This window comes from Pyxicephalus adspersus, chromosome 7 (assembly GCF_032062135.1).
Source record: "Pyxicephalus adspersus chromosome 7, UCB_Pads_2.0, whole genome shotgun sequence".
Taxonomy (NCBI): Eukaryota; Metazoa; Chordata; class Amphibia; order Anura; family Pyxicephalidae; genus Pyxicephalus; species Pyxicephalus adspersus.
In genome coordinates this window covers 10,947,427-10,960,451 of record NC_092864.1, presented here as the reverse complement: position 1 = coordinate 10,960,451, position 13,025 = coordinate 10,947,427, and the positions used below count along the sequence as shown (strand labels likewise).

Sequence of the window (13,025 nt, the reverse complement as noted above, 5' to 3'; positions counted from 1 at the left end):
ACTGCAATAATGGAGGAAGCCCCATGCTTCTCTAAACCAAAATGCATTCAGTTTTCCACAGCAGCACTCATGGAGAAAGTAGTGGCAAAGTAACATTGAGGTGAGATGACTATGGCTGGGTTGGGGATTAGGCTTCACTCAGATCATTGCATTCTGAATGAGTCTTTTTTATATTCCTATGATAGCTGGCGGCGTGAAGCCTCAATCAGTTATGCTCAGATAGATTTTTGCACTGCCATAAAAATGAATAGGTTTTTCATGGCAGCCCTAATATCTGCACTGGTTTCAATGCATGAGCAGCACAGTGGCTCAGAGGTAGCAGTGTGGGTTCCAGGTTCGAATCTCGGGCAGGACACTATCTGCATGGAGATGGCAGGTTCTCCGTGTTTGCGTGGCTTTCCTCCCACATTCTAAAAACGTGCAGTGAGGTTAATTGGCTTTCCCCAAAAAAGTAAGCCCCTGCGAGGGACAGCTAGTGACATGACTATGGACCTTGTACAGAGCTACGTAACATGTCGGCGCTATACAAATACTGTCATAATAATGCATAACTGCATCTTGTGACGACTGCATCTAGTGACATGACTATGGACCTTGTACAGAGCTATGTAACATGTCAGCACTATACAAATACTGTCATAATAATGCATAACTGCATCTTGTGACGACTCAGGCTGAAGTAGCACATCACAGCCCCCCAATTTGTTGGCATAGATGGTGATGGGAGCCCCAGCATGGTTCCTAGAAGTTACTCTTGCAAAAGACCAGCTAGTCCTGAACATTCCACTTCCAAGTTATTTTTACTTTTACCGATACTCATTGTTCCATGTTCATTTACTCGCCATAAACTGATTTTTTTGTTTTGTTTTGGGACATACACCATTGAAATCTTGAAAACTCTGGATGGACAGGTAAAGCCTGGGACACAAAAACCCGATTTAATAAAGCTCTCCAATGCTGTAGAGGATACATTATTAGTGAAGCTGAGAGATCCAGCAAACCTGGACTTATTCTGTTCCGGGACTGAAAACATTGGCTAACAAATAGCAAATGACTTAAGAACTCCATTCCAGGTTTGCTTGATCAACCATAAAAGTGAATCCTCCAGTCTTAGAGAACTTTTATTAAATCAGGCTTAATGACAGGGTAGAAGCGATCCAGAGCCTTTACAGCTGCCAAGATCACCTAAAAGCCAACAATCTACTGCAAAAATAAAAAGAAAGTCAGAAGTCATTTAAATGCCAATGCTGCCAGTGATGTATATTTTTCAATTCTGGCAGCAAAAGGGTTAAAACGAGAACTAGCATTCCCCAATATGTTAAACATCCCCATACTAGAATTAAAGTTTTCTGCAAAGGTTTCAATGCACATACTTGAAGCTTGCAGCACACATGTCTCTAACAAGGTAAACCCCATGTGATCATCTCCCCTCCAATCGTGTGTTACTTCCCCCACCTCCTAGATTACAAGCTCTTTGGGACAGGCTCCTCTCCGCCTTCTGTATCATTATCTTCTGTGTCATTTTCAACCCCTAATTAATGTACAGTGCTGCGTAACATGTTGGCACTATATAAATCCTGTATAATATTATGGGCACAGTTAATGGTCTCTGATGGTTAGAAAGCTCTGGCTCTCAGCAGAGATGTGTCGGATCCCTGCACATAGATTGCTGCTTCCCCACAGATAGCATGCACACACCTTCTGTTTTTAAGAAAAAAAAAACAAAAACCTAAAGACCACCTGAAGATTGTGCCAGTTCTATTTACAGCAATTACACAAGTTCATTATAAAACAGCCTGTAGCCCCAGTCACAAAAAATACAACCGACTCAAAGGAATTCTTTATTATAACAATTTTATTTTTGTTTTTAAAAATAGAATTATTTGAAGCAGCAAAAAACCACAATCACAGCAGCAATATATACAATGTTACACCTGAAAGATTCCTAATAAAAGGTTAGATTCAGCCTGCACAGTTCATGGGTTAAATACAGAGAACCTGAACTCCTACTTCATACAATCTGTGATGTCTTAAAGTGACCCCACGTCTTACAGTCCCCCAATATTAAACGCTTGGGACTGCCAGACTGCATATATGTGGAATAGGTGTGTGGGCTGACTTTAATGCTTGTGGTAAATCTGAAGGAGATTGGTCAGTAATATGTGGGGTCAGCTTAATGGAAGACACCATGGCCAGAAAAAGCCACTTCTGTGCACCCCTCTGATATATTATCATTTTGTAATTGCTGACCTCAAAGGAAAGCCCCACCGGCCTCCTTGTACCCTTCCCAGGCACTGCAGTACTATCGCTGCATAGCAATATGGCCATTTGCATGGTTTATCCAAAAGTCAGGGCTGCTGTAACATCAGAGAAGGGTAATAAAAGTGATATCTGCTTACAGGCAGAACATACCCATTTACCAGATTATTAATAGGAGTTCAGGTTTACTTTATTTATCTTTATTCTGTCAGGTTAAAGTGCTGACCCTCAGCAGCCAAATTTCTGATTGGTTGCTCTGACTGATGCACTTTACCTATAAGTGTGCACAGGTCCAGTGTTTGGGTCTATTTATAATAAAAGTTTGGCACAGTGATAGCATAGTATAGTGAAACAGTTACAGGAAACTGTAAATACATTTTAAGGTCATTATAATTATTTTCTACATTTATATCACAAAGCCTTAAAATACTGACAGTGACAATCATGGGGTATATGTTGTATTAGGAAGGCCCTGTGTGGGGCATTGTGGGATAGGGGAGGGCATGACCAAGCAGCCTTCTCCCCAGGTCCTTTTAGCTGGGCGCACCACCCGGGACTTTTCAATAACCAACCAGCTGTTTATGGAATAGTTGGGTCACAATACAGAGGCTGCCACCCGCCTACAACTTCATCTCACCCAGCCTAAAGAAAACTCTGGGGAGAACACTGTCAAAGTATTGAGGTTTTAGATAGCAGGTCACAAGCATGAAAAGTATGTTGCTGTACCCCTTTTGAAATATTAATGGTATCCCCCATCTCCATCACAGACCAGGTTACCCTTTCCTAGTCATGTATCTCAAAATGTAAAACCACAAAGAGAGAAACAAAAAAGTCTGAAACAACTTTATTAGTTTGTGCTATGATTACATAGGATAGCTGACACGTTTCAGAGGCCAACACCTAAAAGCTTGGACTAAGTTATGGATAAATCTAAAATAAATCCAACATGTTCCACTAATAATGTTATAGCGTCCCATTATTTATTGAACTGCATCCTCTGAAGAAGCATGTTGGCCGCTGAAACATGGTGGCTGTCCTATGTGATCGTAGCATGAACTAGTTTCTCACATGGCAAAATCATTGGGATCATACAGTCATGTGATTTTCACATAGACAACACACATTTAGGCAGTGTTTTTTTTAAACAGGGTGGGAATAAACTGTAGGTGGGAGGCAGCCCCTGTATGGTAACAAAACTTTTCAGTAACCACCCAGTAAAAACACCCAGAAGGTTACTGGAAAGTGCCGGGAGGTGCGCCCAGCTAAAAGGGGCTGGGGAGAACACTGACCTACATGACTCCATAACAATAATAACAGCAAAATTCAGTGTTAAGAATAGTGTCTGGTACCATAACACAGAATGAAAGAACCAAAATACAATAAATGAAAGACAAATGGCTTCTACGTGCATTGGTTAGAAAATCAGATCATTCATAACATTTGGCAATGGTTTCTAAAGAGGATTCTGGGAGTTCAGCTGCAACAAAGAGACAGAGAATGTCTAAGGATTCTAAATTTAATGCCAGATGTCTCAATTATATATATAGAGCTGCTTCTGAAAACAGAATCCAAATAACCATCATGATGTATCCATAACACAGGACCGCCAAGTGTTTTACCAATCAAAGCCATAAAGAAGAGGGGTTCTAGTTATAAAGGATCTGTCGGAAGAAGAAACCAAGAGAAACAGCAGCATTCATTCTGCCCTGGCGTAGTCTAGGTCAGGTTTACATGATCACCGTTATATGGAATGAATATTATTTCAACCAATTCAGCTTTCCAGTTCATCAAGGACAGCTGGATGGGAAGAAGCCCCTATATGGCGACCCAACTCTTCTATAACCACCCAAACACAGCCGGGTGGTCACTGAAAAGTGCCGGGTGGTGTGCCCAGCTAAAAGGGTCTGGGAAGATCACTGAAGGAACAGACACCACCCTGGCACAGTTGCATCTCCGGCCCTGAGTGCAGGCAAACAGAATGTTGCAGTAAGTGTATGCAGTACGAGCTTCCATGTCTCACAGCAGCAGTGCAATTTAAAGTAAGGGTAAAAAAATAAAAATAAAAAAAAAAGAACTGTCTTGGATCTGTGCAAATATTAAAAGACAATGTGCAGAACAAACATTTACAGTGTACAATGCAATACAAAAACAGAAAACAAATAAAGGTGCTTGTGAGGTTATGTGCAGCTACCTGAACCCTATTTATATACTTTCTATTCCAGTTACATTTTAATTTTAGCAGCAGTTAGAAGGATTCAGAACAATCAACCAATCAAGTGTTCCTTAGTTGCAGCTCCCAGCATCCACTGCTGGGAAAGGCTAATTCTAAGCCACAGCACACTGGACTAAATGAGCCAAACCTAAAAAAAGATAGAAACACGACACGCAAATCTTCCAATCAACAGTTAAAGAAACAATCAATGAAATGGGAATAATTAGTGCATAGTTCATTTCTTTTCCATCCAATGACGGCAAGAGATAAGGTTAGGCTCCAGCTATGAAGTTTTAGGTTTCTACAAAGATCCCCAAGCATTGAAAGCCCAGTCTAGATAAAGGAAAGTGCCAATTGTGCTCCATTGTGTACAGCTTAGGCTATGTACACATGTCAGATGATTCTCCTCCGATAATCGCCTCAGGGCTATTATCAGACGAGAATCCGGCGTGTGTACAGCGCTCGTCGTTCTGGTGGCTTCTCTATGTATGATGGTAAGCAAAGTGAAAGGGAGAGAGCGCAGCTGGGTGCTGCTCCGTCGGTCTTCCCTCTCCATAGAGCACAACGGCACTGTATGTACAACACTCATTCATCCATCCATCCATCGTGCAGTCGTAAAAGATCCTTTCCAACGACAAAATATTGCACGTGTGTACCCCGCCAAAATCTCCATTACTTTGCACAGCACATCAACTCATCAACTCCCGATAGCCATGTTTCCCTTTGGAGCCCAATAAAATGGCAATCATAGAAAAGACAAAAATTAAACTAACTGCAAAGAAATACTTTAGAATAAACTGATATCCAAAGAGCAAGTAATAGATAAATCCTCATTTTTCTGAATACTAAGTAATAGTAGTAAATTTCACCTAGACAGATAAAAAAAAAATGGCCACTAGTCTTGTGCCGCTGGCTATCTTGTAAATTCATCCATAAACCGACAGCGTTTAGGATAACAAGGACTCGGGCTGGGAAAAAATCTGAAACAAGCCGTATCCGATGTCGTCTATGTCGTTCTCTGTCAGACAAGAGAATAAATTGACTGCATTGTCAAAATAACACGGAAGCGACCCCTGATCCAGAAAACCAATGAGAGCCTCGATTGTTTGCATAAATCGATCTGACAAAGCCGCCTCTGTCCAATCAGAGGGCTCCTTGTTGATGTGCAGCAGGACGTGTCTTAGGTGGGTTGAAGACAGCTGAGTAAGACCGCAGCGGGTTTGGCAGAGGCTTTTGAGAATCTGGAAGCATTTCTGTCTGACCCCAGAGTCGCCATTGTCCAGGTCTTGCAGTTGGCTTGTTTCGTCACGGTAAAAGCTCCTGTGCCAGAGGTTTTCCGTTGGTGCTGTTGAAGGAGCATAAGCCAGCAGGACCGTGTCTTTGGTTTCAGCTGTCGGCAAGATGTCAATCATTAGTGTGAAGTCACGATGGGTCACTTCTAGTTTAAGGTCGTCCGAATTAATAACCGGCTTTATGTGGCAGTCTAACATGGTTCCAATGGCCGGCCAATTGATAGAGCCTACAATTATCTTATGCAAGGACTCCACGATTGTCCGAGTTGAAAGGTAACCCCCCAGCATAAAACGATCCCAGGGACTGCTTCCTCGAGCTGTGTATTCCAGGTTGACCCTTTTAATCATCCAGAACTGAGGATCATTAAGTATAGTCGCCTGTCCTGGTACAAATGTCCACAAATGGGACTCCAGGGTCAGAGGGAGCAATAAGCAAGCGTGGTCTAAGCTGGCCACAGGTCGTCCGTCACCCAGCGAGCCTCCAAGCTGCAGGTTGGAGAAAGGCATTTCAGGGTGCTTGGTCCTCAGAAAGTCCTGCAGCTCTCTCCTGATGTCCAACACGAGCTGTCTGACGGCTTCTGTCTGGGATTCCGGCAAGCAGGCTTCAGTTCTGTAATATTCCAGGAGCATTTCCTGCAGGGTGAAACAGATGGGGGTCTTCTTCACATCATTTGGGACATTCTCCTGTGTTGCAGCCGCCTCTGGTACTGGCAATGGGAAAAAAGAGGGAATAAAGTATAAGAAAACTATTCACAAAAAAACATATTATCTGTCATAAACAAACACCCTGCCAAGTAAACTTGGGGCACAAAGAGGTGTAGATACATTGGAAAGCTTCCAGAGAGTGACATGTCAATAATACCCATCGCCTGTTTACACCTACTGGGTCACTGCATTAGACCACTGTGCATTTCCTCCCACATGAACGCCTCCCTATCAGTCCCTTATTGTAAAATACAGTCCCAATGACCAATAATAGTAAGCCACAGGTAATAGGCAGGGCCCTACAGCTTTGTAGATTACAGCTACACAGATTTTAATATTATTAAACAGGATTTATATAGTGCCAACATATTACGCAGCGCTGTACATTAAATAGGGGATGCAGATGACAGATAGTGACACTGGAGAAGGGGAGGACCCTGCCCCGAAGAGCTTACAATCTAGGAGGTGAGGGAAGTATCACACAATAGGGGGGGCATATGGAGTGGTGGAAAGTAGTGAGGGTTTAAGAGACAGAAGACGGGTAGGTGGGGTTTAAGCGTTGGGTTTTGAGGGCTCTTTAAATGAGCAGAAGAGCAAGCTGAATAGGACGAGGAAGACCATTCCAGAGTAGGGGCAGCTCTGGAGAAGTCTTGTATCCATGTGTGCGATGAGGTTATGAGTAAGGAAGTCATTAGTAGGTCATTGGAGGAGTGGTAGGTTAGTAGGTCATTGGAGGTCAAGCAGCTAGGGAAGTACTTTTCTATCAGGTCAGAAAGGTAAATTGGACAAAAACTGTGGAGGGATTTGAAGCCAAAGCACAGGAGATGAATTTGAAGGTGAAATGGAAGCCAACGAAGAGAACTACAAAGAGGCCGCAGAGGAGGAGCGGTGGGAAGGATGGATGAGTCTGGCTGCAGCATTCATAAAAGATTGTATAGGGGAGAGTCGGGATTATGGAATACCAGAGAGGAGGAGGTTACAGTAGTGCAGACGAGAGATGATGAACGTGTACGCTACATTTCAAACATATGGCCTCACAAACCTTCCAAATGAACTCAGGGTGAGGTACAGGCCTGTCATTGTGTTGTTTGAAGAGAATGTGTGCATTCCACAACAAGATGTCTGAAGAACTTTTTGTAATATTTTCTTGGTTGCTTTCTAACGGCCGGATAGAAAGTCATCGCCTGGTCAGCTCTGTCAACACCTCCCATGGTGCTATTATAGTCTATGACAACATGTGGTTTCAGGATCTCCTTCCCAACTCTTGTTTTTGTCATAGCAGTGGCGGTGTTATGCACGGTGCTCAGAAGGCAGACATCCTTCGCCATCGCAGTGCCATCATTTTGCCTTTATGCCAGCTATTTTCCCAGTCTTCAGCTTCTGTTTGGTGAACATGGATGGCATTTTGCACCAGTTAGCCCTAACGATTCCATAAGCATCCGTTTTATGCTGGATCAGAAAATCAAATAGTTCAGGGGAGATGTAAAAATTGTCTGTGGTGACACTTGAAGGAGCAATTGCTAAATAAGTGACAGGACAGATGACGTTGCTACTCCATAGCTGCTGAATCTGGGGCTAAATGTTGTGCCTTTCCCAGTGTATATTAGAGAGTTCCAAATTTACCCCATTGCTGATTCGCACAGCATAAATGATTTCACACCGAACCATGCTCTCTTGGATGTTATGTATTGTACCCAGCTGAGCCCCCCCTTCTAAGCCATTAGACTTTCGTCTATACTTATTTCTCTTTGTGGCACATAGCTGTTTCTAAAGTTATCCAGGATCATTTAATAGACCTCCCAAAATTTGGAGCATAGGTGCAGGATGAGTGGTCTCATCAAGTGTCATTATTGGAAAAGTGTATTTTATGATCAAGCCAAATTTATATTCTGACATGACTGTGCCAAAAAAAGGACTAGCACTCTATTCGTGGACCAATACCACTTCTGCAGGGGTTTCCCCACCACTCCCTGGAGAATACCTAGGTCCAGAAAAAGCCAGATGTCCTTTTCAGTGACAGGTAGCCACTTCCTATTTATGGAAAAGCTGCTGTGTGTAGCAGCTAATTGTTGCTTGGCGTACCTGTTGGTTTCCTCCACTATTTTCTGCCTGACTAATGTCATCAGAGCACCAAGTGCGAACATCAATAACCTCAGTGACAGAATCTTCACTGTCACTTTCGGTGTCCGATGAAAGGTCTCCAGGCAAATCACTGTCACTTGACTCCACTAGCGATTCCAAGTCGCTCTCGCTGTCTTCAAGTTGTTCAAGAGGTCGGGCAGGCAGAGACGTGGTCAAAGGTAATGCCAGACAGGCAGGGCACTGTAACACACACTCCAATGATCAGAAAGATACTGGATACTTTGTATTGGATTCAATACAGTTATTTTGTATTGAATCCAATACAAAAAAATTTGAATTTCCCGCCACTCCCCCAACGTCACCTGGAACTGCCGGGTGACTCATCAGAGAAAGAGGACGCGGCTGGGGGATGCGAGAGGACGGGCAGGATGAAGCCGGTGGACCAGGTAACTCTGTATTTTATAATGTTTTATCATATGTTAATCATACGGTCAGAGTTATCAAGGTTTGTGGTTTACACATTGCCCATTTTCATCTAAAAACTCACCTTTAGTTGTTTGCATGTGCTCTGGGGGTGGTAATGAAGCACTGAGATCGGCACGCTTTGCCTTCCGCACATGTTTTGGAGAAGCCTTTAACAAGACGGCCTCCTTCCAGCTCTCCTCGATGGACTTCTGCTCCACTTTCAACTCTGGGTCCTTCTCATCCGGTGGAGAGGCTGCCCGGTCAATCAGCTTTAAAAGACAAAAATGTACATGCTCTTATCATTTCTCGTCTGGACTACTGTAACCTCCTCCTCTCTGGTATTCCACTAACCCGACTCTCTCCTCTACAATCTATTATGAATGCTCTCTTACTTCCTGTCTATATAAGGGGTGTCACAAGGACAGGAAGTGAGGAGTACTCTTACTTCCTGTCTATATAAGGGGTGTCACAAGGACAGGAAGTGAGGAATACTCATAATTCCTGTCTATATGACAAGACTCGGGTATAACAGGAAGTGATGGATACATTATTAGGAGCCAGTTAACTATATTTATATTCTTTCCTATGTACATCAGTGGGTGGGGCTCGGGCTGTACCCCGATACACCAATAACCATTCTCATCCCGCCCTGACCGCTGGGGGCGCCCTAATGGCACCTTCATAGTTTGCTGTCACATGACAGTAGGTTGTATCGGTGTATCCGGGCCCCTGACACACAGCGTCCCCTGGGAGGCCTCTCCTATGTGACAGGACTACAGGTCACAGCACGCTTTGCCCCCTTCCTGAACTCACCCGCTGCCCCCTCACACTCACCCGCTGCCCCGGCCGTTCCTCCTCCCGCTTCTGCCAGCAGCTTCCTCCTCCTTCTCCAGCCGTCCGCACGCAGCAGAACGCTTCGACCAATCACAACGCTGCATCAGCCACCCAGTCACAGACCTCCTGCCAAGCCTACCAATCACAGCGTAAGTTGGGGTTCTTCCCCAATCACTGATCAGATTGTGCTAAACAGCCAATAGCAGCCGCCCTACAAATAAATAACAACTAAAAAAAAAATTCAGGGAGGAAAAAGGTTCCAGTCTCAAAATAGAAGCCTCGCTCAGCCAATCAGAGAGCTGCTTTTATATGACGTCTATTCTCGCGGCTGATTAACCCTTTACAAACGTAGCACTAAATGCCAGTTTGATGTAAAGAGAACAGTCACTATTCAGTATAGATTTTTGGGGGGTTTACTGATAGGTCCGCTTTGACAATGATTGAAAGTTGGGACGGCGAATGGGCTACTGCGGCTGTGATTGACAGCTCCCTGGCAACGAGATGGTGAAGTAGGCGTGGCTTGGGAGCTGCCGTGCTAGGGTGTGGTTGTTGCGAGGATTGAGTGAGCGGAGTGGGCGGGGTTTGAGCTCTTCCTGCTGTGAGTAAGGAGACCGGACATGGCGGCCACCGGGGTGCTGCCCTTTATCCGGGGGGTAGACCTGAGCGGCAATGACTTTAAGGTAAGGCCTGGCTGAGGGTAGGGGAATGGCTGGTTATTCCTATGAATACTTCATGTCTTCCTGTCATGGTGTGTGTGAGCCTCAGCTGGCCTTCCAGGGCCTCCATTCCAGGGACCTGGAAGGCTCAGCCTGGCCTTCTCTGTTATTATTTTCAGCCTCCATTCACCTGAGGTAAAACATACAATAATAGTCACATTTGGTGCTGTCATAGTCTGTGGCGCTGTACAAAGTTTTACAAACATGGCCGCCTTGTGGTGGAAGCAAGCTGGAGGCATACCAAGTCACCAAAGAATGTGTCCATGTCATGGAGACTCAGCATTCTGCTCTCACCTCCTATCAGCATAGTCCTATCACTTCACCACAACCTGATTGGTTTCTGGTGCTGCTTCTCCTTCTTACAATGTGAGCCTTGCTGTACAGGAGGCTGCCACCAGGGCAGGGAGGGGAAATCATTCAAAGGGGGGACACCTGCTCCTTATTGGAGAATTTCCTTTCACTTCCTGTTGTGTCACAGTTATAATTGTTGCTGTGCTATTGGTTGGGTGGGAAATAATGCGTCCAATCGGCTGTGAGTATAGAGAAGTCAGCGCAGCGATTCATCCAGCCGCACTGGGACGTTGCTGTCATACGATGGGCCGAGGACTAAAGTTCTGCCTTCCAAAAAATGTGATCAGTCCGGCCCTTTATTACAGACAGATGAGACAGTCGATGTCCCTACCCTGGGTGCCGGGATGTGGTTGGGATCCCAGAACCCCCTGGGGCTGCCGGCATGGGATGAACTCCTATGTGCACGTGTGTAGGTGTTGCACCTGGCCAATCAGAATGGCCGAAGATCCAACACCAGATATAGATGGCAGCGCCCTGCACTGGCGTAACTGCGTCACTCCCTCTAGTGGCCAGCAGGGGGCCATGTGTTACAGCGCCATTGGTAGATCTGCAAGAAATCAAAGAATAGACCCCATGGGGTCTGTTTATAAAGCAGTGAATCTGACATTCACCAAGCATTCCCAATGGCAGCCATTGATTTTGTCAGATTCACTGCTTTATAAACAGATTCTTTTTTGTACTAGTGACAGGGAAGACCTCAACACCAATCAGAAAGTGAATACTGCAATCTGGTTGCTATTGGCAATGCTGAATCTGTTCTTAAAGTGTTGGGTGATTTACCCCCTGGATTCTGTTGGGCCTTCTGGGTTCTGGTGCGTTTGTGATGATGTAATAATTGTGTGTTAGAGACTCTGCCGGGTGTTTATTGATCATGTAACTGATGCAAAGCGCAGGTTGTATGAGTTTATTATAGCAACAAAGACATTATTAGACTGACCAATCACAGGAGGCTCCAGGACCGGGGAGGTAAATATTAAAAACCCCACCACATATGTAGGGTATTTAGTGCTGTCTGTGACCCCATTGGGGAGATTTCTCCTCCAGAGGAGCTTACAATGGGCCCCTGTGCAGAACTGACTTGGGGCCCTCATGCAGCGGGCACACTTTGCACCTCTTCCCCTCACTTCCTGTTGGAAGGAGAAGTTATTGTTCTCTGAGCCTTCCTGTCCTGGTGACATTTCTAATATGGATGTCACATGTACAGGAAGTAAGAGAAATTTCCCCTGAGGAGTCACAGGAAAAATATAAAACCTAACAGGAATGTTTTTAACTAAAGGATTTAGTCAGAGTTTTGCTTTAAAGGAGAGCTGCTGTGGGTGACTTGTTATTAAAGGTGCCGAGTCCTGAGCTGCCATTGGTCCCCTCGCTCCTTAGGGAGTCTCTGACCTAGCCAATGAGGTGTCATGATACCAACACCAACTGACTCAGCAGGCAGTGAATGTCGGATGAATGTACACTGCACACCTTTATAAATCAATGCTGATGGGGCAGCTCGTTTATTCCTGCCCCTGCAATGTGGGAGGTGAAGTGATCATCGCTTTATAATTTGGTCAGAGTGACCCCGCCGTGTCACCCCCTGGAGGATCTGACGTCTTTCATTGCTTTATATTTAGCTCATTGTGGCCCAGAGATGGAGGGCAGCAGCTGCTGGGAAAATGAAGGCCAGCAATACAAAATGTTACAATGTAGACGCATCCAGAGAGTTGTAATTAATGATTCATACTCTGAATGGTCTAAGGTCATTAGTGGTGTACCCCAGGGTTCAGTGTTGGGACCTTTACTGTTTAACATCTTTATAAATGATATAGAGTTTGGGATTAAAGTACCATTTCTGTGTTTGCAGATGACACCAAACTATGTAATGGAATTATGTTCATAGAGGATGTCTATAATCTACAAGCAGACCTGGATGTACTGTTAGATTGGGCAGCCAAGTGGCAAATGACATTCAATATAGATAAATGTAAAATAATGCACTTGAGCGCTAACTACATGCATGCTTCATACTGTCTATGGGGAATAGATTTGGGGGAGTCAGAAATGGAAAAGGATCTGGGGGTTCTGGTAGATCATAGACTTAATAACAGCATGCAATGCCAAGCTGCAATA

At 44.5% G+C, this 13,025-nt stretch overlaps 2 protein-coding genes across 2 annotated transcripts in view; one reads left to right on the top strand and one right to left on the bottom strand.

Moving 5' to 3' along the window:
* Nucleotides 1-1,828: 1,828 nt before the first annotated feature.
* MIEF2 (mitochondrial elongation factor 2) lies at nucleotides 1,829-9,933 on the bottom strand (the record flags this gene model as incomplete). Its single annotated transcript, XM_072416991.1, has 3 exons — nucleotides 1,829-6,470; nucleotides 9,098-9,284; nucleotides 9,850-9,933. Coding segments are annotated over 3 exons (1,323 nt in total), but the record flags the coding sequence as incomplete, so codon positions are not given.
* A 446-nt stretch (nucleotides 9,934-10,379) lies between these two features.
* Nucleotides 10,380-13,025, top strand: part of FLII (FLII actin remodeling protein) — a 25,891-nt gene continuing 23,245 nt past the window's right edge. Inside the window, exon 1 of the mRNA XM_072417447.1 lies at nucleotides 10,380-10,529. Within this exon, the coding sequence (XP_072273548.1) occupies nucleotides 10,467-10,529 (63 nt within the window). The 5' untranslated portion in view covers nucleotides 10,380-10,466. The remainder of the gene's footprint in view (nucleotides 10,530-13,025) is intronic.